This window comes from Sciurus carolinensis, chromosome 1, assembly GCF_902686445.1.
Source record: "Sciurus carolinensis chromosome 1, mSciCar1.2, whole genome shotgun sequence".
NCBI lineage: Eukaryota > Metazoa > Chordata > Mammalia > Rodentia > Sciuridae > Sciurus > Sciurus carolinensis.
In genome coordinates, this window is record NC_062213.1 from 83,300,534 (window position 1) to 83,328,172 (window position 27,639).

At 33.5% G+C, this 27,639-nt stretch overlaps 1 protein-coding gene across 1 annotated transcript in view; it reads right to left on the reverse strand.

Annotated features, from left to right (window-relative positions):
• The window catches only part of Sntg1 (syntrophin gamma 1), an 863,431-nt gene that overhangs the window by 74,958 nt on the left and 760,834 nt on the right, over nucleotides 1–27,639 (reverse strand). Inside the window, 2 exon segments of the mRNA XM_047561867.1 lie at nucleotides 8,013–8,105; nucleotides 12,497–12,649. Of these exon segments, the coding sequence (XP_047417823.1) occupies nucleotides 8,013–8,105; nucleotides 12,497–12,649 (246 nt within the window).

The following is a 27,639-nucleotide window of genomic DNA, read 5'->3' on the forward strand; positions in this document are numbered from 1 at the left end:
TTGAAATAATCATGTGATTCTTGATTTTCAATCTGTTGATATGGTGAATGACATTTTTTGATTTCTGGATGTTGAAGCAACCTTGCATCCCTGGGATAAAACCCACTTGATCGTGGTGCACTATCTTTTTAATATATTTTTGTAAGCGATTTGCTAAAATTTTGTTGAGAATTTTTGTGTTGATGTTCATTAAGGATATTGGTCTGACATTTTTTTTCCCCCATATGTCTCTGTCTGGTTTAGGTATCAGGGTGATATTGGCTTCATAGAATGAGTTTGGGAAGGTTCCCTCCTCTTCTATTTCATGGAATACTTTGAGGAGTATTGGAATGAGCTCTTCTCTAAAGGTTTTGTAGAACTTGGCTGAGAACCCAGCTGGTCCCGGACTTTTCTTTGTTGGTAGGCTTTTCATGACCTCTTCTATTTCATTGCTTGAAATTGATTTATTTAAGTTGTGTTTGTCCTCCTCGTTCAGTTTAGGTAATTCATATGTCTCTAGAAACTTGTTGATGTCTTCAATGTTTTCTGTTATGTTGGAATATAGATTTTCAAAATAGCTTCTAATTATGTTTTGTATTTGACTCGTGTCTGTTGTGATATTTCCTTGTTCATTTCGAATTTTAGTAATTTGAGTTTTCTCCCTCTTTCTCTTTGTTAGTGTGGCTAAGGGTTTATCAATTTTGCTTATTTTTTCAAAGAATCAACTATTTATTTTGTTATTTTTTCTGATTGTTTCTTTTGTTTCACTTTCTTTTCTTTGAGCTCTGATTTTAACTTTTTCCTGTCTTCTACTACTTGTGATGTTGGTCTGCTCTTCTTTTTCTAGGTCTTTGAGCTGTAGTGTTAAGTCGTTTATTTGTTGATTTTTACTTCTTTTATTGAATGTGCCTCATGAAATAAATCTTCCTCTAAGTACTGCTTTCATAGTGTCCCAGAGATTTTGATATGATGTGTCATTGTTCTCGTTTACTTCTAAGAATTTTTTTATTTCCCTCCTGATGTCTCTGTCATCCATTCATCATATAATAGCATATTATTTAATCTCCAGGTATTGGAGAAGTTTCTGTTTTTTATTCTGTCATTTGTTTTTAATTTCAATCCATTATGATCTGATAGAGTACAAGGTAGTACCTCTATCTTCTTGTATTTGGTAACAGTAGCTTTGTGGCATAAAATATGATCTATTTTAGAGAAGGATCCATGTGCTGCTGAGAAGAAAGTGTATTCACTCTTTGTTGGATGGTATATTGTATAAATGTCTGTTAAGTCTAAATTATTGATTGTGTTATTGAGTTCTATGGTTTCTTTGTTCAATTTTTGTTTTGAAGATCTGTCCAGTGGTGAGAGAGGTGTGTTAAAATCGCCTAGTATTATTGTGTTGTGGTCTATTTGATTTCTGGAATTGAGAAGGATTTGTTTGACGTACGTGGATGAGCCAATGTTCGGGGCATAGATATTTATGATTGTTATGTCTTGCTGATTTATGCTTCCCTTAAGCAGTATGTAATGTCCTTCTTTATCCCTTCTGACTAGTTTTGGGTTGAAGTTCACATTGTCTTAAATGAGGATGGATACTCCAGCTTTTTTGCTGTGTCCATGTGCATGGTATGTTTTTTCCCATCCTTTCACCTTTAGTCCATGGGTATCTCTTTCTATGAGATGAGTCTCTTGCAGGCAGTATATTTTTGGATTTTAATCCAATCTGCCAGTCTGTGTCTTTTGATTGATGAGTTCAGGCCATTAACACTCAGGGTTATTATTGTGATATGATTTGTATTCCCAGTCATTTGACTCATTTTTGTTTTTTGACATGATTTGGTTTCTCCTTTATTTGGCTATTCCTTGAGGCTAGTTCCTTCCATTGCTTATTTGCATTGTTGTTTTTCATCTCTTCCTCATGGAATATTTTGCTGAGAATGTTCTGTAATTTTGGCTTTCCTTTTGTAAATTGTTTTAGCTTTTGTTTATCATGGAAGGATTTTATTTCATGGTCAAATCTGAAAGTAAGTTTTGCTGGGTATAAGATTCTTGGTTGGCATCCATTTTCTTTCAGGGCTAAGTAAATGTTGTTCCAGGCCCTTCTAGCTTTTAGGGTCTGTATTGAAAAATCTGCTGATATTCTTATTGGTTTCCCCCTGAATGTAATTTGATTCTTTTCTCTCGCAGCCTTTAAAATTCTATCTTTATTTTGTATGTCAGTTATTTTCATAATAATGTGCCTTGGTGTGGGTCTGTTGTAATTTTTTATATTTGGAGTCCTATAAGCCTCTTGTACCTGGTTTTCCATTTCATTCTTCAGATCTGGGAAATTTTCTGATATTATTTCATTGAATAGATTGTTCATTCCTTTGGTGTATTTCTCTAAGCCTTCCTCAATCCCTATAATTCTTAAATTTGGCCTTTTCATGATATCCCATAATTCTTATAGATTCTGTTCATGATTTCTTATCATCTTCTCTGTTTGGTCAACTTTGTTTTCAAGATTAAATATTTTGTATTCAATGTCTGAGGTTCTGTCTTCCAGGTGTTCTATCCTATTGGTTATGCTTTCTATGGAGTTCTTAATTTGGTTTATTGTTTCCTTCATTTCAAGGATTTCTGTTTGTTTGTTTTTTTTTCAGTATCTCTAACTCTTTATTGAAATGATCTCTTGCTTCCCATATTTGCTCTTTTAACTGTTGATTGGTGCGATCATTTAATGCCTGCATTTGCTCCTCATCTCCTCCTTTGATGCCTGCATTTGCTCTTTCATCTCCTTGTTTGCTTACCTGATTGTTTTAATTATGTACATTCTGAATTCCCTTTCTGACATTTCTTCTGCTGTGCTGTCATTGGGTTTTATTGATATAGTATCTAGGTTTGTTTGGGACATTTTCTTCCCTTGTTTTCTCATATTGGTCAGATATCAGTGGGACTCTGAGATATTGCAGATTTCCTCTTTGGCTTATAGTGTACCTATAGATTTCCAGTATATCACCTCCCAGCCTTCAGTAGCCTGAAGTCTTGGAGAACTTGATAATGCAGTGCTTCAGAAGAAAGCCGCCCCTAGCCCATTACTATTTCCAGGGCTGGGGACTGGCTCTGTGTGGAAAAACTTTTACTGGTCGGGTCTGCTCCAAGGAGCTGGCTGTAGTTCGCACCTGCTGCTGGAGGGAGCAGGGATGCTTGGGGAAGACTCTAGCTGCCCTGCCCTGCTCCAAGAAGTTGCCCCTGTCCGGGCCTGCTGCCCAGGCCATGCTTCACCTGGTGAGAGAGACTTACACCACGGCTGTGTGTTAGTCCGAGTCTCTCAATGCCTCCCCTTCTTGAATCCTGGGTTCTGGTGCGACTGGAGATGCAGTCTCCCTCTAGTCCGCCATCTTGGATCCGCCTCCAATTATAATTTTTTAAAAAGTATTTTTAATCTGCTATATGTTTGCCCTGGCTCTTAGATATGCTGCAGTAATTAAAAAGGACATTTTAGTTATCGTATCCTAGTATTTCATAATTTCAACTATCAAAACAAAAAACAGCCCTATCAGACTAATTTTGAGCAACCAATGCTCCCAGAAACTACTAGGGATGCAACAATAATATGGGAAAACTGACTTTTATGCAGGATTATGGTATCCTATCCTCATAATGAACATTTGCAGAGAATGAATATTCCTTCTGCTCCAATTACAGCCAATCAAGCCTTTCAGATCTGCAGCAGAAGTGTGACCTATAGTGGGATAGGGGTGAGTGGCAAACTTCAGGTGTGAGATTCTTTGATGCCTTCATCCTCATTTCAATCTGTGGAGTCCAGAGATTATCTGACATAGATAAAATGTTTGGGCCTCTTTTTTGTGTGTAAAGTATATAGTCTGGAAAAAGTCTGGGTCTGTGTATCTAACTCAGTGGTAGATTGCTTGTTTAGCAAACCTGGGTTTGATTCTGGCATCACACACACGGACACACACATACAAACTTCAAAAGTTTTTCCTTCTAAATCACTGAGAGGAAAAATAAATGTCAATTACTTCAGGGTTAGTCCCACCCCATCAATGAAATCTGTTCTTTGGCTAGAGTAACCTTTCACATTATAAATTAGATTTATAGGTCAAACATCTTGATCTTGTAATCCTAATCATTTCTCCAACTTTGTCCTCCTTGAAACTAAACATTTAGTTATACTGAACATTTTATAGTCCTGTGAACCCATTACAATTATTTGTCACTCTCATTTTGTAACAATGCTTTGCTTTGTCATTTTCTTCCATCCACACAGTTTTCTGAAGAACCTCATAGAGCAGAGATACCCACTGGAGGAAAGATTTTTGAGAATTTAGCATCTGAGTTTTACCCAATCATATATTATGCTACTAGTTTTGTGCTTCCAGACACATCTGACATTTTCTTCTCTATGTCTCAAACTTTTCTAGTTGTTTCTCTGTTAAGATCAAATCCAAATTCTTTAGTAAGACCTCTTTCTTAAACTGGCTCTTAGTTATCCACAAATTTGACTTCTCATCTCCTATGCCCTCAAAACTCCATCCTTTGTTTGCAAATATTTTCTGAATAGTTTTACCTTCCTCTTATCATTGAAAAGTGATTTTTTGAAGCCTTGTTTGATCTGCCAAGACTGACATATGTGGTCCTTCTGTTTCTCTTTATAGATAGAAGGTAATCACTAAGTATTAATTTACAAATCATATGAATATTTTGTAGATGTTGAATATTTTGAACACAATAAATTTATCCCTAGATATAAATAATTAATATACAAATACTTATTTAAAAGTATATGATGGCAACTTTTAGCTATGCATCTTATATAAACACTACAACTTTTATTTTTACACAGTAGTATGAAGACCCTTATCTAACACAGAACAGTACACATTTTAACAAGGATGAAGAATACGGAGAGCATTCTGAGCTTCCCAATCAACTTTGTGTGAGGGAATCACTCAGAAACACTAAGGGAAACACAAAAACACACAGTCTTTGATGGGGTGGAAATGTCAACAGAAGTAGAGGTGGCTCTCCTATATTTGGGATGTGTCTGCAGACTCAAGTGGCCATGGGTAGAAAACACATGGGGAAAAAGTACTTGAGTAAAGAATGAGAACAGACTGTTCTTTCTTGTCATTTTCCCCTAAACAATCAGTATAACAACTATTTACAAAAAAATTACATTGTACTGGTCCTAGAACCATTTCCCTGAGGCTGCTCAGAAACCACACTATGAGAGGGTTTTTTAATGCCTCCTGTTACCCTAGGAAATCAAAGAAAGTAATTTTCCCTGAGAACTTTCAAGCACAGTTGGCAAGTAATGAGAATGAGCTTGACATTCCCATGTAGCACTACACCTCCAAACGTTTAGATTTCTAGTGTAATCAAAAATTAGGCAGTTCTCACTCCTACCATAAAAGTCTCTAACTTCATCTTTTTAGTTTTTTTTTAATTATCATTTCTATTTCTTATTTATTTTTAAAAACTTTGTAAGAAATGAAAAATACAGTTGCTATGTAAAAGAAAAAATTAATGCAGCTATTACCCTTTCATTGATGTATTAACAAGGCAGTATCTGCTTTAGATGAAACTGCATTAATGATTCATAAGACAGCCAGTCCTCCCTTTCGTGGACTATATACTTTACTATAGGACCTTTGGTTTGCTTCCTCAGTAAGTTCAGGTTGGAGAAGCAGGTCAAGGTGAAGTGCAGGATAAAACACTCAGCTCAGCAAAGGGGTACGCACAGGACTGTTGCAGTGACTTTAATTCAAATGTTTGGGAAAATCTGCCTATCATAGGCTTAAGGACCTTTTCCATACATGACTATCAAGTAAATAAAATAGCTGTATGTTATTTACTTCATAAACTTTAGAAGAAAATATTTTTAATGTCTACATACCAATTACCTTCTTTTTTGGATTTGAAAATAGCTTCTAGGCTCATTTCATAGAGTGGGGAAACTTCTTGCAGCAAATCTACTAGATGGTTCACTTGCGCAGGACTGAATGCAGTACTGACTTAACTATCAATAATTCTAACTCTCTATGTGCCACAGTCTGAGTGATGAGCACTATTGCCACCTTCATGGTAGTGTTTATGGATTCTTTCTTTTCCTTATCAATTCTCAGATTGCCTTGAGGATCCAGGCTTCCAATGATAGGATTAGAAAATGAAGGCCAGTGATTCTTATTCCTTGTGCATTCTTCCTGCATTTCAGACTTATACTGACCAGATTCACAATTCCTGATAGAAGGTTTCCCTTGGATGACTTCCTAACAATTTGCTTTGTTTCTCTTTACTAATTGCTCATCCCTAGAACACTCTCCACAGAAGTGGATGGGTACATTGGAGAGCATGTTGGTATCATGATTCCCTCCCTTGTTACACAAAGAGCCAACATAACACAGGAAAGGATTTGGATTGTATTAGGCTCAAAAGTAAATTCAAGAAAGTCAGATACCAGAACTGTGTTCAGATGACTTTCGCTTCTCTCTCATTTACCAGTGTTGTTGAGGTTCTTCCACATTAACCTGATAGAGTTTGATGACAATTCTTGTGATAGTATTTCCTTTCTAAAATTAGACCTTACCTTTTGTATAATGTTAAATTTATTATTAGAGTTATTAATTAAATTAATTTAATACTCAAATTGATTAATCATTGAAGTATTTAATTTATAGAATTAACACTTATGGTTCTATCCTGATTTGATGGCAATCTCATTAAGAATCAATCAAATGAGCCCCTTGCATCTGAAATTCCTCTTTTACAGAGGCATTCTTTTGGGCATCATACAAAAGTAACACACTAGATGGCAAAATCTGACCTGTAGAACTGAGCTACTTAATTCCACAGTGTTAAAAAAAATAACTTAGGTAATATAAAGTTGTACCCGGCAATGTCAATTGCTGGATCATGAAACATCACAATTTCTCTGAGCCCTAGATGACATCTTATTTGCTTATGACACACTAGTCCCCACCATTAGACTTCCATCAACCCCAGGATTAGAATACTGCCCACTCGCTCACATCTTTGAGTCACTCTCTTGTTTTGTGGGCAATAGCTTTTGAAAATCGTGTACATATCTTAATTTCTAGATAAAATATATATATGTGTGTTTCCCAGTAACAGATCACTTATTAATCCTTAAAATTGGTTAGAAGAAATGTTTCTATTTATATCTTAAGCCACACTGGGCAAAAGGAGAAAGTGAATTGGATCTTGGGATCAGATGTCCTGATGGCAAGGAAGAGAATGGAAGTCTTCTCTGGGGAAGAGAGTCCCAGTCCAAAACTGTAGCAATGACTGGAAGAGATCAGCAGCTGGATGGGGTCTGTAGAACTCAATGATCACTCCTAATTAAATAATAATGTATAATGCTTTGACTTTGTCATGTATCATTACATAGTCACTATGGTTCATTATTTTTCACACATGAATAGTTGAGAAAGTTTGTCTCTCAACTCAATGTACATTTCTCCCAGATATGCATATTTAGTGAAACAGGCAATTTATCAGATTGCACAAAATCATTATTGAATCAAGTGTTTACAAAGGATATGATCCCATGTTAAAAACTTCAAATCTCAAATTCCACCACTAAAACTCTAACATCACTTATAAAGACTAAAACATGTTTTCCTTAGTTTCATCTTATAGGTATTCATACAGAAAAAAATTTCTTTTTGGGGGAATGAAAACATTCCCTCAGGTATGAAGCCATAGCTTTAGGAACAAAGAAAAAATAATAGGTGTATATCTATTTTTTGTTTATAGTTATATTGAAAGATAGGTTGTCATAGGTTTATTTTAGAACAGACATGTTTATACCACATTTGTTCAACTGCAAACATTTAAATTATTTTTCTGTAAAGAGATGAAAATATAATTTATCTTTTATTAACACAAATGATCTTTAATTTAACATTTATAAACCAATTAAACTGCTGAAAGGACTTAAAAGGTATTTTATTTGTTCTCAAATTAAAATGTAGGCAACATATCTTTTAAAGTCCATCTGAACACATTACCTTTGTTGCAGCATCAAAGCAGATAAATCCTGTGCTAAAGTCAATCGTGAGGCCCATTAGATGACTTTCTAGCACACAGGCATACGTCTTGCACTAGACATAGACAGAATAGATACTGTTAGTTTTCACACAATTGATGGGATATTAAGATGAAGGTATATGTGACAGTTTCCACACCAGGCAGTTTATACAACACTTTAAATCAACAATAATTGCATAAGGAAAAGAGATTTGTCAATATTTCTCAATAAAACAAAAGCAAAGAGTGTTTCTGTGATTTTTCCAGGGGTTCTCAAGGCCAAGTTTCCAATCCTGCTTATCATCATGTCTTTATGTTGTGCAAAATTGTCACTCCTTATTATACTGACAATAAAACTGTGTAAAATTTTAAGTGTACATAAGATCATGTTAAGTCGTTAAATCCTGTAGCCAAATATCACCACATTTTTAAAGATTAAGCTCTTACTTAAATTCTCATTTCATGGACATTATTGAAAAAGAACTCTCAGGCACAAAACACAGATTCAGTAATCAAGGCAAAATAATATTTCTTGACCTTGAAAGTCTCTGTGTGTTGTTCCATATGTTACAAGTTATTACCCAAAGTTCAAAACATTTACTACTTGCCTCTATTTGTTTCTTTGAAAATCAACAATTTTGGGTTGTGGGTGTAGCTCAGTGGTAGAGCTCTTGGCCCAGATAAGACCCTGGGTTTAATACCTGGCATTGAAAATATGTATGAATACACAATTAATGCCTTTTCACACTGAAATCAGAGGATAGTCTAACTTATGTAAATATTTTGGCAGGACAAAGAAATATAAATACAGAAATCTATAAATTATTATACAAATAAAATATGAAATAACTTAGACCTTATGTACAACATGATTCATTGTTGTATCAATTGGCCAATTTTATTTGCATTTAATTTCAAATTATCATGGGATATTCAAATGATGAATTCACATGTAATTCATATATAAGGTGTGTATGAGAGAAACAGAAAACTACCTCAAGTAAATATTCACTATCAATTTATACATCACATTTATTTTTATATTATATCTAAAATATACTAATGATTCACATTGTGAGTGTAATCATGACTAAATACATCAAATTTCCTTTACCGAAAAGGCATATTCCTGTTTTTAAGCCTAATTTGCATAGGAAAATTAAACCTTAGCAAATTATTCATTTGGAGTTAAATTTTTCAGAAAAGTAGATTAGAGGATATAATGAACCTGAAAAGTCCATTTATGGGTATAATTATATTTGCTTAATATAGGGATATCTTGCCTGCTTGCCTCCATCCATTAGTATATTTTATTAAAAGTACTATCAACGTTAAGGAATGTTCAATGCTATATCAGTTCCTACTAATTTAGACTCAATTGTTCGCTATTTTCAAGTAATGTCATTTAAAAAAAAAAAAGAATATTCCAGGTGAAAACACATTTAGTATAATGCATTTAATTTCTCTCATTATGTTTAGTATTACACATTAAATTGCATTGTCTCAATAATCACTAAATTGAAACAAATAGATATGCTTCAATGAGACCCATTGAAATTGAATTCTCTAATGTATAATGTTAATTAAAACATATATCATGATTGTACTTAATATTTTTAATTTAGAAATATTGTGTAATTTTTATGTTTATGTTATGAAAATTGAATTATAAAGAGAAGAGCATTACTAAATAGAATTATTCTTTTCAGGGAAGTTTAAGCAAGAAATATGTTGAGAGAAGTTTTTAGAATTGAATATAGATCACACACATTATAAACTTTGTTTATATATATTTATATGATATATATGCCCTTTTGGATGACAGTTGTCTATAGTCAAGCAAAAAACATACAAGATTAATTTAAATTAATGTCAATTAAGTGAAATAATTTTTAAAGTAATATATTTTCTTTATGTCATAATTTAAAGAGATATATTAATTCAAATTTAATTAGTGTAAAGTTATAGAAATTTCTGCCCTTCACCAGTATTATTTATTTATTCTAGAAAATTATAAAAGCACTGAAAATACTATAAATGAGTTAGGCCTCATACTACTATTTCAACACAAGAGAAATGTAAGATTTTATCTATAGAAATTGCTATCTTCCTGTTCCAATATTCACTGTTTTTCAGATTTTCAAGTATTAATCTAATTGACAATGTGGAAAGTTTTAGAAATATGTGCTTTTCAATGATCAGTTCTTCAAATACATATGTAGATATTTATATCAGTATTAAATACATTAAAGATTAGAAACAGTATGAAAATTGGTAAAGCAATAGAAGACAGAAAATGTTAGTTTGTATTCTTATTAATAAAAATCATTAAAAGGTATAAATGACCTTATTTATTAATTCTTAACCATTAGTAAACATTATTTTTTTCTTTCTACCTATTTTGCAACAAAATATGTTACCTCATTATTTTATTTACCTAATTTTAATGATAGTGAAATATTGGAAAGACAAAAGAAAAACACAGTTCTTCATGTAAATATATTCACACTTTTGAATATTGAAAACGGTACTGCCAACGTGTTCACCCAATCATTACTAACAAAGAGATATGGTAAAATCTCCAGAAAAGTTCGAAGCTTAAAAGATATTAAATATTTGGCTTTTCACTTTTGATATATATCTTAATTTGGCTTTGTGAGCAACAAAAGAAATAGTTCAAAATATTTCAGGCAACATCAGATAAGAGAATATAAAACCCAGAATCAAAACACAGTGTTAAAATACAAAACAAAAGCATATTTTAACCTCTATCTCATTTTTAAACAGCAGGAAATTTATAATGAAATCTTAACTTCAGACTTATGTTCAAAAATTGGCATACAGTTGTTTCCTAGTGAAGTGTACTATTCAAGAGAAATGGTAACTAAAATTTGCCAATTCCTGTTCAACTAAATTATATTTTAATGTTTCAAAATGTCCTTAGATGTTAACACCTAGAATATTAGTCACACACAGTGGAACGTGCTTATAATCCCAGAGACGAGGGCAGCTGAGACAGGGGCATCACACGTTTGAGACCTGCCTTGGCAAATTAACAAGACTCTGTGTCAAAATAAATAAATAAATAAAAAAGGCCTGTGAGATAGCTCAATGGTAGTGTGCCCCTCAGTTCAATCTCCAGTACTGAAAAAGAATTAAATACTGTTTAACATATTTTCATTCTTTCTGATTTTGACATTGAAATATCTATTTTACTGAATTGAGATCTTGTACAGTTAATTACATAACTACTACTTTCAGCTAACTTATCACTGTTTATATATATATATATATGTATATATATATAAAGAAAAAAGCAGAATTATTACAAGATGTCAAATGAACAATTAACTGAAATTTGAGTTTTCTCTTTGTCTTCTCTGAGATTGAAATGTCATGCTGGTGAGACTTGAGGTGGTGATTTAGTCATCAGAGAAATCAGTTTAATGTGTTTAAAAATATTCATACTTATCTCTTACTATGGGTTAATATTCTGGTATATGCAATGTTAAATTGTTATCATTTTTGTTTCCAAAATTAAGTGTTTATATATGTATTTAGGTCCTTGATTTAGGAATCTATTTGCATGGTATAAATACTTTGTAATATTTTTATTTCGCTGCAGATCTGTTAGAGGTCTGGGAACCCATCCTGTTTCATGAGTTCATGAATTGTAGAGGCTGAGAGCTCCTTAAGGTTTAATCTAGATATGACTACACACTGAAGAACTAAAATTTCAGTAAATATCTATTAGATTCGTGAGATGTGCAAAATGCATTAGACTTCAAGGGGCTAGGTGAATAAAATAATCTCAAGTCACTTACAGTTTAGTGTGCGGAACAGCCCTTGTGTCACTCTAATCCAAGACTTAAGAAAGTGATATTGATTTCAAAAGTGGGAAGAAGGAAAGTGGGTAGAAGGAAGAGTTTGCACAAGAGTTGTGGAAGGACTCATGATAAAGAGTGGGCAGGACACACTGGAAGTCAGAGAAATGCTAGTGGGCAATAGGAACTTTGAAAAAAGGTTTTAAGTGCCATGGTATGGTTTTGAAGGGTATAGCAAGGCAAGGCTTTCTAGAAGAGTACCATGTGTGAATGAAGACAACAGGCTGTAATTTAGGTGGTCAGGGTTGGAGAATAGGACATGACCTTGTAAACAATGAACGAAAACCAAAACATTTTCTATATAAGATCCAAAGTAGAACAATGTCTGAATAAATTAGGAATGTGTTTTTCAGGAGTTATAGCAAATAACCTAGAAAGTTAAAGTTGTGGGAAAATTAAAATATTATTCAGAGATGCTTTATTCTTCATTTAACAATAATGGCTAAATATTGAATGTATTTGAGAAGGAGTTCAATACTCACTCAACTATCTTTTTATACTACTGTGAGTTTATATGAGAACACTAGAGTAGTGGTGGTGCAACCCTGGTTATCACGGTCCTACCTTCCACAGACTCTCACCTGTATCCGTTCTACTTCTAGAAAGGTGGCTGTTTGGAAGGCTCTTTCCCACTGGGCAAGGTCACACTCTAACTCCACAGAGAAGTACAGGTCTTCCCCAGACTCAGACTGCACGGTGAAGCAATGTTTCCGCCGGTCCAGCAGGTCACTGTCCTGATGAAAACCTGGAGTTACACAGGCTGGCATCCATCAATTCATACTGCTAACATGGCCATACCTTGCATCAGCCTTGAACGCAAGGTGCAGATGCCACAGTCAAAAAGATAACATTCTGCTGTCACTAAGTCTTCACTAAAATGGTTAAAATTACCGAAACTCTAGGCTTAACGTCTACCAAACACATTATTCCTCTCTGTTTACACTGATGCATGTCCATAAAATGGAAGTTGGGATTTCTTCCTTTAACTCTAACTATAACATAACTACCAAATTATTTAAAACATAAAACTCAATTTATGACTATAGGAAAGGGTGACATATAATCCCATTTCTAACAGAACTGTAAAGACATTGAAATTTAAAAAAATGCTTATGATTGTGAAACACAGATTTTAATGAACTTTACAAGCATGTTAGGTTTTCATTGAGTTGATTTTTAAAACCTTTAAAGGATTATGAAAATATTCTTCTCTATGAGAAGTGAAAGAGAAAATAAATCTAATTTGTGTACAGCAATTATATTGAATTTTTCTTTAAAAAAAACCACATTTTTCTTACTTATGTAACTATATTTCATTGAGTCAAAAAGACTTTGAAATTGACAATTTCTTGGTCTTACCAGAGTTTTCAAATGAAGTGTACACATTTATGTGCATTCCAATTTCAGAGATGTTAAAATGTGAAAAAGATACGGCTAAAAATTTATGAAATAGGCTAACCTAATGCAATTTGTCAGATATAGCATTTGAAATATGTAGACAGTGTACTGAAAATTGCCAAAATGTTAATTATTCATGTCTTTAATCATTCTCTTAGATGGAAGTGTGCAAGTAAATGTATCATCATAAAACACTAAAAATGTTAAAAAGTCTCTGCTTTGACAGTGATTTAAAAATAATAACTATTTTCTTTTCATCTCAGTTGTATTCTTATAATTGCTGGAAGAGAGATAATAAAAGGCAGTTACTTCCAGTGTTGCAGAATTTAGCTCTGACACTTACTGCCAGTAGATTCTCAAAAACTAAAAAAAAAAAAATGTGTTCTTTTTATTTTTATGATATTTCTACTTTGTCTAAATGGAGAAAAAGTGAAAAAATAATGTTCCTTGAGTCCAAAGATAAGCAAATTGTGAAGTACTTTTTAATTTATATCTTTTGTCTAGGGAGTGTGTCACTAACATACTAAATTAAAAAACAAACTAATAAATATGCTAGTACAAATTAATATGTGTCATTATAAAAATAAGAATATTATATTAAATCAGTATAGATTGGTAAACCAGAGAATTTTCCTTTAGGAAGTAAATTTTAAATAGTGGCTCAAATGGCTTGGAAGGCTGAGGCAAGAGGACCACAGGTTCAAAGCCAACCTCAGCAAATTAGTGAGGACCTAAGCAACTTAGCGAGACCCTGTCTCAAAATAAAAATGGAAAGGGCTGATGATGTGACTCGGTAGTTAAGTGTTCCTGGGTTCAATATCTGGTTAAAAACAAAAAAGTGGCTAACAAATGTGTAGGAGATTAATGTTATAAATGGAGAGCAACTGGAAATGTTCCTTTCAGAGAGAAAGGATGGAAGTGGCAGAAGCCTACAGCAAGAGTTAATGGTGCATTCCAGAAATTTGACTAAGTTCACACAAAAGGTGGGAGAGATATTAAGAGTTGAAACAGAGGTGAGAGATGAGAAGATGGGTAAAGTTACGAATTTTGCAGTTGAACATAACTTTAATGATGAGTCATTGCATCAAAATTTTAGTATATCCTCTGTACTGCACATAATTTAACATTTACATTAACTTTTTAAATTAATAATACTGGCACAAAATTATAGCTAAACATTGCAGAATTTTTGCCAATTTTATGGGTTATTATATTGACTTTAAGTTCCCTTGTAATATAAAATGTTAATCAATGTCATTACTAGCCAGACAATTTTGCTATCTTCATTCTCATAAACTATATGTTGCAATAAAGTCTCAAAATGACCTTCATGTATAATTTTTCTATTCTCTTGGCCAAACTAAACTTCATTACTCTTTTCAAACTTGATGTAGCATCTTCTATATATTACTCAAGCACTAAAGCTGTCACAGACAAAGGGTTTTCTCATAGACTCACACTATGTACTGTCTCACAGACAAAGGGTTTTCTCATAGACTCACACTATGCACTGTATGGGCATCAGAGTATTAGGCCTTCATATAGTGAAGAAGAAAACATACAAGAGTGCTATAAAGTTAAAGTGATAAGGAGCAGTACATCATTTTTGAGAAAAAGCAGGAAGGGGAACATTTTTTCCTAGGAGGAGACTGTAGCATCATTAAGGACTTCAAGACTAACGCAAGAACAGTCACAAGCCTAACTGATGCTCGGATGCTGCTGAGTTCACAGGGATGCATTGCTAGAAAAGTCACAAGAGCATTTCAGTTAAGAATCACAGAACCAGCAGCTTGAGACAGAAAGAGGAGGGTGGGAAGTAGGTGAATGTGAGAAGGGAGAAGGCACAAACTGAACAAAAGGCTGAAAATGTGGAATTCTTTTTCAGAAGTTTAGTGAAAAGTGACTATGGCCCAAACTTCACAAAGACTTGCTTTAAAAGTGATCACCTAAAATAAATAGACCCTGAATTCACCCCATTGGAATTTCCTCCTTTATTGTCTGTACCATTTCCAAGAGTTGTGTTGACTTTTCTTGTCCTCAAGTAGCTGCATCCATTTTCAAGTTAATATAAGCAATAGATATTGTTAAGAGAGCAATTAAATAATAACATTTACTAATTAGAGATAGGTGTTGGCTAGAAGAATTCATGGCATAATGAATATTTATGTGCATTTATCTCTAACATTATTAATGAGAGTGCATCTATACTTGTGTGTGTGCATGTGTTTTTATATACATATATATTCATATATTCCTCTCTCCCCCTCTTTCTCTTGCTCTCATGCATTTGCATGTTATAATGAGATGATCACAAATCAGGCTAGCTTCACGTGTCTGGATTCAAACCTTGTCTCTCCCATTTTTTAGTAGGTAATTCTGGGCAAATTGATTATCATATCTAAAGCCTTCTTCACTCATCTGTAAAATGAAAATAATTAATTGATTTGATAAAGATGATTAAATAAGAAATTACATATAATCTTTGCTTAACTTTGTATACATAGTAATTAATGTCAGGTATTTCTGATATCTGAATTGATGTGCAGTATAATGAATATGTCATTCTACTCTCTTTTGACTTGCTGTCTGTATACATCTTTCCCTTGTCAGAGTGTGACTTTTCTCCCAATATAAAAAATCTCCTTAGGAATACTTTTTATGCCTGGTGGAAAGTATAATTTAATAATGGTAATTATTCTAAGAACTAAAAATATTTTGAGCATCATTAGTGCATTTTTCTCACTTGTGTTTCTCCATCAGAGTATTCTCTTATTTATGAAATTTGATCAAAGTTCCATAAATTCTTTCTGCAGTTAATCATCAGCCATGTACCGTACTTCTCAGATCCATGAAGGAATACTAAAAAGAAGTAACGTATTACAAATGTTTGCCCATAATACATATTTTTCTGAAGTATTCAACAACAATGGAATGAATGTAGTTAAAGTTTAGTTTTAACTGAAAGTAAATAAGCAAACAATGTGTTTTAAATTATTATTGAGTTTGTAAATATAACCAACAATAAATTTGCTTTGCTTAAAGCATGTAATCCAAAAATTAGAAAAACCTGCCACATCATCATCACAAAGGTGGAGTTTCTGTGTATGTAGTGTCTTCCACCCTTTGCAGAACAATGGTTCACCCAGTATTTTCCAGTAAGTCAGTACCTCGTTTTAGACTTTTCCAGGTCCATTTATCATTGCCCTATAATAATGATTTTTTTTTTCATTTCCTTCAGATTAATGGCATCTATGAAAGTAAGAATGAACATGAAGAGGGAATGGAATCCCACCCAGAGGAAGAATAAACATATTTGCATTATTGTGTTAAATGTAAATTTCTTCATATACCAAACCATATCACCTAACCAATATGTTTATGAATATTAAACTTGTTACTGCTCTTTTGTATGAACTTGTAGTAAGTTAGGAAATCACTCAGTCATTAAGTGTGAAGTTATTTAAGCCAAAAAATATTGTGATTTTTTTAATGAAAAAAGAGGGACAGACCTAGAAGGATTTTCTAGTTATAAATTCTGATTTTCATTCTTTTACAGCTATATGGTCATCATAAGAGTTGATCAAATCTATCTCAGGTCCAGTAAAGAAAATGGTAATTTTAATGATATAATTAGCACTTTTTTTCCCCATTTTTTCTGAAAACAGAATTCTTGACATTACTGTGTATAATCAAAAATTTTCTATAAATCAAAATATCCTCAGAAATATATGGTATTCCAGAGTCATGGCTAGAAGCAGTCCTACTTGTTGCCCTAAATGTGACCCTTGGAGTGTCACAGACAGTAGAAACAGTGCTGGTTACTTAGTTCTGCCTTGAAGAAATAATCCAAACAGTGCCACGCTTCAGTGTCTTCAAAGAATGGAATTCTAATTCTTTCCTTTTAACATTTGGTATGTAGAGTCTGTTTTTCAATGATCTAGTATTCCTTTTTGAAAACCGTGTCCCTCACATAGCAGTTTATATTATTTTCTTACTCTTTCTTCAGATGTAATTTTTAATAGTACCTTTTTTTTTAACAGAGTTCTTTTATACTCTTGAGAAAATTATCAAATTACCTTTCAGTTTTCTCTTTATAAAATCAGTGAAGTATATTATTGTACCTTTCCTCATAGGTGCTATGTCTTAGCTATTTAATTATCTTTCGATCACACTGCAGCCTATCCAACTTGTTTGAGTCTCCAAAGTTACTGTAAACATAAACTCACAGAATGGACTCACATGGGTCTGACCAACATCACACATAAAGGAAATACTGTCTCTTCTAAAGTTGTACTGCTATTTATATACCTTAGCACACTGTATTGGTGCCCTGCCTGGGGAGATTGTAAAAAATGCTGATCATCGTGGGAAGTGGTATCTGGCAGTAAAGTCTCTCATAAAATTTGTTCAATTAATCCCACACACTTTGTCAGATGAAGGGAGATGTGGGGGCCAACCTATTCAATTAGTACTCATTAATATAGATGATACAATCTTTGGCCTGACTTCAAAATTTTCTTCTAAAATAAGACTCAGGATTAAAGAACACAATTTTTCATCCTAGACCCATGAGATAAAATCTTCACCCTCATTTTCACTTCCTTAAACAATTACAAATAATTTTGAAAACATTTTCAAGCAAAGCTTAAGATTGCATATAGCCATTATTATCTCAGAATTTATATATCCTGGGTGTATCACAATATCTATAGTATTGAATGTAGTTGATATTCAATAGAAAATGTATTGCAGGTCTGCTGTGTGCCAGGCACTGTTCTGGTGCATAGACATATCATTGAGCAAGACGGATGACATCTGTGACTTTTGGAGCTTTGGTTTGAGGGAAAAAGACAAACCACTAAACAAAAACAAAAACAAAATGCTTAATTATAATGTCAGTGACAAAGCTAGTTAAGAGCTTTCGGAAAGTGCTAACCTCAGGAGGCATTGCCATTTATGCAGCATAAGATGCAACATTTGGAGAGAAGCATGAATTAAAAAAAAAAAAAAGTCTAAGATATTTGGGGAAGGAGGTAAGAAGTCCAACAAACCTGAAGCTGGGTGTAATTAAACATGATAGCAGAATTGGGATGAATTTTTGTGCAGGTGGCAGGAGACAAGAACAGACAGAGGAAGGTTGAGGGGCATGCTGTGGTAGAGATATCATACAACATCCAGAAAACTTTGGGTTTTACTTTGAGTCAAATTGGATGCTGGTAAGACTTAGGTCAGGATAGAGGGTAAGAAAGGATTAGATGCAAGTCTGGAGAGAACCCCAGCAGTGATGTGGGATGTATTTTGCTGATGTGCCAGATAAGGAGCATATTAAAAAGAAACTTCTGGGGTGACTCCAAGGATTTAGACATGAGCAACTGAAAAGTTGGAATGGGTGTTAGTTGAGGTGGGTGGTTAGGGTGAGCACATAATTGAGTTTGAAATTTTTATTAGACATCAACTTGAGGACATTCAGAAGGCAATAAATGCATTTGTTTGGAATGCAAGGTAAAGTTCTGAATAAACTCAGAATCATTGGCAGATAAATGGCATTTAATGAAATGAAATTGGAAATATGTTGGGAATATCAAAGGAGAAATTTCCACAAAGTACTATGAGGACAATTCTTAGTAAGTTTGGTTCTCCTCTTTCATTTTCTACAAAACATACAAATATCAAACCTTATTTCAAAACTGAATTATTGTTTACATGCCTAAAATAACATTACTGTCAGTTTTTTTTTCTTTTTGATTAAAAAAATCAGGTTATGTGTTGTATACAAGTGCAGACAAAAATAACTAACCTAAAACTATATAAAATGCTTATGTACATATATCCACCAAGGAAATATGTTTTAATTTGTATAATGTTGTAGGAAAAGTAGAAATTATAAGAATAACTGAGCATAATATAATTTAGGACTATAATTTATACTGAAGTAAAATACTCCCTCCTCTCCTTTTGCATGTAATTCTTTTCCATTCCTGACATCTCAAAAACTATGTGCTAAAATGAACATTGTATTAGTTTATGTTTTAAAATAAATAAAATATGAGCATATACCTTTCTAAATACAAAACATATGGTATTCTTTTGCCAAATAGGTTTATGTCTGCACTCAAATCGATAAACTCTTAAAGTCTGTAATTGATGCAGCATTTATTTTATTAGCACCAAGATTTTCAATTAATAAATATTTGCTATGTCAATTTATCTTTTGTTGTGATGGTTATTACTGTTTATTTGAAAAAAAAAAAAGCATTTATCCAAAAGCAGATATATATATATATATATATATATATATATATATATATATGTATAGACAGGGCAGGAGACAAATCAAACAAAATGAAGTTTAATTAGACTTTACATTTTATTTAAATTGTGTTTATAGGTATTGCCCTCTAATGAGGAAACACCTATTCTGAAGGTCATTCTAATGGAGTGTCAGTGCAACAGAAATTTGTCCTCCCAGGTCTTTTACTGTCTTTTACAATAATTTGTAAGCTGAGCTGAAGCTGTGAACTTGCCTGACTCTGGTATCACCTTTGTTCTTATTTCTATTCTGCAGCTCAGTGTTTCCATGTCGCCAGAACCCTAGCATGCTGCACTTAATGACTGTGGTTCAAATTGGAGCTGATGAACAAAGAGCAACAAAAGAGAGAGGGTGGTTGGGAAGGGCTTTGGCAGAACTGGTTGAAGAGCGATGTCAACTCTGTCCTAGTTTGTAGCACTTGTTCCTTTTATATTACAGTGTGTGCAAGCTTATTGCTCCTCCAGGCAAAAAGAGAATCTAAAAATGATACTTCTTTATCTTATTCAGAGTCCAGTGCAAAAAAAAAAAAAAAAAAAAAAAAAAAAAACTGCATGTATTATTTTTAGTATATTTTGATGATATTCACATCATTTTATACTGAATGAATTGACCAACAGCAGCTTCATTAGTCTCTAAGTCAAGATACTGAAACACATGAAGAGTATTTTGTACAAAGTTTCCTGATGTGTTTTGTAAATTCTGTGTGAGACTATGAAGGGGAGAGAACATTATTTATGAAATTATTTACTGGTAGATAAAAAACTAAAAGTTGTAGATATTAGCAGGTTCTATGAGATTCATTCTTTTTGAATTGTTATGTGAAGCAATTTTTTAAGTGGAATTCACTTCCACTTACAATGCTCTATATTAAGAAGCAATCTGCACTGCATATCTGGTTTCCTCCTCCACTGGTATGCAGGTTCAGCAGATGGACCAGCAATTCTCAGAATGGCAAATGATGGGGTCATTACAATCCTCCAAAGACTTAGAGTTCAGAGTGGTGGACAAAGAGTAGAATAGAGGGAGTGAAGAGCCCATGGTTATAGTCCTGTTTCTATCTACTCTTGACTCCATGCAACAGAAGGTCCAGGGGATGCCTCCTAAGTTCCCCTCTGCTCAAATAGAGACATCCACACATGACGTCCATGTAGTATATAAATCTGACAAAGACCTACAATCTCTGAAAAAGACTTCTCTCTAATCAATAATATACTCTCAATTTCTCTTTCTACACTGTGTGAGGTTGTAATGGAACATACCACAACCAGATAAAAGTGACCTTCAAGAGTTGCAAAGAAAATCAAATGCTAGCTCACCACTAAAGGCATGAAGTTATTCCCTTAATATTGAGCACTGGCTCAAATGACTGTCTTCTGATTCCAAAGATGGAAGAAAAAATTCACTCAAATACTTACTGGCAAAAAGCTAGAACAAATCCAGGTTTTAAGATTTGCTAGAAAGTTATATCACTCAGAAAATGATTGTGATGACTACATTGGATGAAAATAAAGATATTCCTTTGTTGCACGTGATTGATGCTACTTCAAGCCAAACATACATCTCAAGAGTAATTTAGAGTTTGAAATCACTAACATGTATTCGATACTTATTAAGTTTCCCATTTAAGCACGCTTATTATACTTATTAATAGTGCTAGTACTATAATGCAGCTATAATTATGATTCTTGATTTAAAAGTGAGAATACTAAAGTAAAGATAATTAATACCAATAAAATATTGTTGGTAATTATTAAGACCATAAATCAAGCCCAGGCAACTTAATGTTGTTGCATACTATTAACATGCCATTGCTTTTTTTCTCAACTAAATGATCTAGCAATCTGTGTTGATCAAACAAATAAAAATGAAATAATACTGAATACATAATGAATGAATGAAATATAAATACATTCATGGAAATTAAAATTTTATAAAATCATTTCTAGAAATAAAATAATAACCATAAATAAATCTATTTCTAAGAGTTTTGGTTTATACCAAGTCCATTGTTTGTTATTCAGAGGAAACAATACATGATAGGAAGTTAATAGGTTTCCAGTAATGAAGAAGCAATGTTTAATATTATTCCATGTTTTGATAAAAAAATGTTTCAAATTTAGTATTACTTACACAGCAGTACAATTAGTAACTTCATCACACTTATCACACACACACACACACACACACACACACACACACACTTGATCACAACAAATTAGAATTCTATAGTTTTGTCAATTTTGGTTCTTTTTTAAAAAAGTTGTAAACAAAATTAATTTTGATAAGAGCCAACTATGGATGGAAATAATTTTAAAGGTAAAATTCAAATTTCCCTAGCTTCATTATTTAGAAACATGTATGTCAACTGAAAATATTTTAGATCTTTGAGAGCTTGATCAAAGACCCATTTCTACCTATATATGTATAATCTTAAATTTGCCAAGATTAAAAGAGGAAAAATAAACAAACAATGAAACCTAATCAATATTTAAATTTAGTAAATCAGGTTCATGTATTATTTTATAAATCAAACAAAAGATGACTTTCCAAAACACACTTCAAATGGTATAATTAATGTAATTATTTAATTTAATGTAAACATTATGGGCCTGTAAAACCACACATTATGAGTATAACCTGGTAAGGATGGAGCAACATAGTCCAGAAAGTCAGGTCCTTAGTATTCTCCATTCACAGTAGTTACTTTGTGACCATTAATCCCTATCACATCTCAGATCTTCACTTTTTCTTCTTTCGTAAAGAAGTATTTTGAGTTATAGAACTGTTCATTTAGTTCTTTAAAGTACACAAAGAAGTATCAAGAAGTAGGAAATGTTTGATTTATATTGCAGAAATTCTATAAGAAAAGAATGCAATCATATAAGTCAATATCATTCTAAAGAAAATAACAGCAAAAAATAGTAAGCTATACTAATAAAAGGGGAAGTTGGTGGATTGGAGCAAAGGTGCACAATCCAATTGCTCCTCAACTTAAGATTCAAGGAGTAGGAAGATTGCCTCTTAGCAAGGTGGGTAACTGTTATGGTTTGAATGTGTGTGTGTCCCCCAAAAGCTCATGCTTGTGAGACAATGTAAGGAGGTTCAGAGAAGAAATGATTGGGTTATAAGAGTCTTAACCCAATCAGTGCGTTAATCCCTGATGGGATTATTTAAAGTGGTAGTGTGTGGCTGGAAGAGGTGGGGATTGGATCATGTCTATGAGGTATATATTTTGTATCTGGAGAGTGGAGTCTCTCTGGTTCCTGATGATGTGAGCTGCTTCTCTCTGTCATAATCTTCGGCCTTGATGTTCTGTCTCACCTTGAGCCCCAAGGAATGGAGCCAGCCTTCTACGGACTAAAACCTCTGAAACCATGAGTCCTCAAATAAACCTTTTCTCCCCTCCAATTGTGCTGGTCAAATCCTTTTAGTCACAGTGGTGAAAAAGCCGACTAAAACAGTGACTAAGGGAATTCAACTGAAATTCAAAACTGGAACGTCAAATAACCATAGAGACAGTCAGAAACTTTGAGCTCACAATAAAAACTTATAGAGACTCGCCAACTTGGCTGGTGACAGTGGTGGCAGCACTACCAGCCCACTGCAGAGGGAAAAGAGAACCTGTGCAGAGAAAGAAGAAAAGGCACTAAATAAAATTGGCTTGGGGAATAGACCCAGAGACAGTGGGGGAAGTTGATGAATGAAAAGGGATCAAAATATTTCAGCCAATGGTAGAGAGTTGCAATGGGAACCACTTTCAAATGGTCATCCTATGGTACCAAGCAATGTCAGGATACCAAAAGCTCATAAAGGAAATTGCCTGCCTGACCCAGTAGTCATTTATTGTGAACTTTAGCATATGCCTCTTCCAGCATGATAGAAACAAGTGCAGAAAGGACTATGCCTAGGGTGATCAGGCTAGGGAAGCCTAAGTAGAGTCCCCCTTTTGTGCTGGTGAACCATTTGAGAATCTGGGAAGATACCAGTAACTCGTTAGACAGGCATATCTGCACTCTGGGTCTAATTCTTGCTAATTCACATCACTGGAAGTGGAATATGAGAGACCTGCAGTGGTGGAGACCCTTTACTTAAGAGTGGGTTTTTCAGGAGGTCCTGAGACCCAGACATTTAGCAGAGATTGGCATCTGCCTAGGAACAGGGGCTGTGTATCTAATCTCAAATACCCTCCCATAGAGTTCCAAAGAACAGCCAAGACTAAATCACAGTTGTTGAACTTCCAATTTAGAACTCTGCTACAGTGCCACACTGGGAGTTATCATTTGTTTGTACTCCCCAGTCTTTCAAATACCATACTGTGAGATGGGAAGCAGAGAGCTACTTCAAAAAATTTTAGCTCCAGGTCACAAAATTTGGAACTTGGTAAGAAACAAAAAGAAGACAGATTTAACAACCCCTAGCCATTGACCCAAGTGTTACAGAGCCCAAAAATGGCACAATGGCACAGGCATTGAACATCTATTCTTGCCGAAAGTTTTAAACACCTTAGGAAAAATAAGCCCTTTATTTCTCATTAAGAATTTTTTCCTGTTCCTCTGACATGTTTTAAATTTAAATTTAATTTTTCTTTAGTTATTTTATTCTTTGTCTTTAATTTTTCCATTCAACTTGGTTGTGTGTGTATGTGCGTGTGTGAGGGAGAGAGGGAGAGAAAAAGAGAGAGAGAGAGATCTTGCTGCATTGGTATGTTTGAGAATGCATTACTGTATATTAATATATATATTCATATAATTTTTCTTTTATTTAATTGCTTTTTACTTCACCTATTTATAATTTAGTCTTTTTTTCAGTTTGATGGGGTAAACTTTATGTGGGTTTGTTTTGTTTTGCTTGTTATTTATTTTTTTATTCCTTTTTCACTTTCTTCCCCAATAATAGCCCACTTTTCAGGTTTCTTCTTCCTTTATTTTATTTTTATTCCTCCCTTATAACTTTCATGTACTTCCTCTCTCCTGTTTTACCTCCTGTTTATTTTTTTAAATATCTCAAACTTTCTCTTGCCTTTCTACATTATTTTCTCCTCATATAAGTAACTATAATTCACTATCTGATAGAAATATATGACTATGCAATTCCTACCCCATTTATGTTACAATTATTAATTTTTTGGAAAACAGAGTTGACACCTGCTGTTTAATATCTGATCTAGTTTGTGATTGTTTATTCTTAGTGCTAATAATAATGCTGACCCTACCATTGCTCTTCAGGTGGTAATTAGTGTTATAGATGTCAAAGCAGACAATGGATATTTATGTTAAGGTTTTACATTGGTTGCAATAGTATTGATATTATTTGCTGCCCCTTTCTCTTATAGGGGCTGTGACTTAATTGGGAGTGTGCCAAGTTCACAGGGTAGAGATCTTGCTGCTGAACAACACTGAAAACTCAGTCATGTAACAGTAAGACTCACTCCACACACAAAAGAGTCAGCTTGAGCCTCAGCAATACTTCAATATAGAGAATAGGGGAGAGAAAAAACCCAAACCAACAACCAGTCCCCAAGTAGGAACAGGTAGATAGGGACCTCAAGTTCCACTCCTAGACATCTATCATACAGAAAAAACAAAGAAGTCACTACAACAAAAAGAATTGCACACTAAAGGACATACATATAAGAGAAGAAGAAGAATTCATCTCAACAGATGTTCAAGTCCACGATTTCAAAAAACATAAGAAAACAGGTCAAAAAATCTTCCCCTGAAATTCATAATCCCTCAACAAAGGATTTCACAAACATGGAAATTGAGGAAATACCAGAGATAGACTATAAAAACAGATTGTTAAAATATTTGGTTAACTAAACTAAGATCTAAAGAACAAATTAAAAGAGAACATAAATTCAAGAGATAAAAGATCATTTCAGTAAAGAAATAGAGAACAATCATGAAATTCATTTGGAAGAATGAGAGACTGAGAATAGCCAAAGCAATCCTTAGCAGTTAAGGGTGAAGCAGGAGGTATTACAATAACAGACCCTAAACCATACTACAAAACAGTAGCAACAAAAATGGCAAGATATTGGCATCAAAATAGACAAGTAGACCAATGGTACAGAATAGAAGACACAGAGAAAAACAAAAATAAATACAGTTATCTCATACTCATATCTCGAAGGTGTCAAAAACACAATGGGGAAAACAGGAAATCCATATATAGTAAAATGAAATTAAACTTCTATCTCTCACCCTGCAGAAAACTCAACTCAAAATGGATGAAGGACCTAGGAATTAGACCAGAGACCCTGCACCTAATAGAAGAAAAGTAGACCCAAATCTCCATCATGTCAGCTTAGGACATGACTTCTTTAACAAAATTTCCAAAGTGTAAGAAATAAAAGCAAGAATCAATAAAAGGAGTAGATTCAAACTAAAAAGATTTTTCTCAGCAAAGGAAACAATCAATAGTGTGAAGAGAGAACCTACAGAGTGGGAGAAAATCTTTACCACACACACTTCAGATAGAGCACTAATCTCCAGAATTTATAAAGAACTCAAAAGGCTTAACATCAAAAATACAAATAACCCAATCAATAAATGGGCTAAGGAACTGAGCACAGACTTTAAAGAAGAATAAATACAATTGATCAAAAAATATATGAAAAAACGTTCAACATCTCTAGTAATTAGAAAAATGCAAATCAAAACAATCCTAAGGTTTCATCTCACCCCAATTAGAATGGCTATTATCAAGAATAAAAACAGCATTAGATGTTGGCAAGGATGTGGCGAAAAAGGTACACTCATACATTGATGATGGGTTTGAAAATTGATGCAGTCACTCTGCAAAGCAGTATGGAGATTCCTCAGAAAACTTGGAATGGACCCACCTTTTGACCCAGCTATCCCATTCCTTGGTTTATACCCAAAGGACTTAAAATTATCATACTACAGTAATGCAGCCACATCAATGTTTATAGCAGCTTGATTCACAATAGATAGATTGTAGAACCAACTTAGATACCCTTCAATAGACGAATGGATAAAGAAACTGTGGTATATATACACAATGGAATACAGAAGAATAAAAAGTCATAAAGAAGAATAAAATTATGGCATGTGAAGGTAAATAGATGAAGTTAGAGAATATCATGCTAAGTAAAATAAGCCAATCCCAAAAAACAAAAACAGAATGTTTTCTCTGATAAACGGATGCTGATACATAACAGAGAGAAGTGGGGTAAGGGAAGAATGGAGGAATGCTCAATGTTGTAGAGTGAAATGAGGGAAGGGGAAGGGACAGGGAGAAGGATAGATGGTGGAATGAGACAAACATCTTTGTCCTGTGTACACGTATGATTACATGAATGGTGTGACTCTACATAGTGTACAACCAAAGAGATGAAAAGTTGTACTCTATTTGTGTACAATAAATCAAAATGCATTCTCCTGTCACGTATAACTAAATAGAAAAAAAAATTATAAATAAATAAAAAGAAAAAGAATAAAAAGAAATAGAGATACTGAAAAAAATTCATAAGTTTGCAATGAAGAAACAATGAATAAAATTAAAAATTCATTTGAAAGCATTAGCAACATATTAGATTGCAGAGAAAATAGAACTTGTGTCCTTGAAGAGAGAAATTTGGACCTTGAAGATTGGGAATATGAACTTAAATACTCATTATGCAAAAAAGGAGAAAAAGTAAAAGACCACATTCAGACTTCCTGTACATCAAGAAATCAAACTTAAGAGTCATTGAGATAGAAGAGAACATAAAGATAAAGGCTACAGGTATTAAGTAATTCTTCAGTGAGATAATAAGAGAAAAGTTTCCTAACATTGGAAATGACATGGACATCCACATACCCACATACAGGTTTCATGTATAACCCCAAATAGACAAAATCAAAGAGGAACCTCTCCAAAACACATCATAACAAAAATGCCTAACACAGAAAATAATGAAAGATTATTAAAAACTACAAATAAATGTCAAGTCCTATTTATAGGGAAACCAATAAGGCTCATTTCTGACATCTATTTCAATGAAGACTTGGA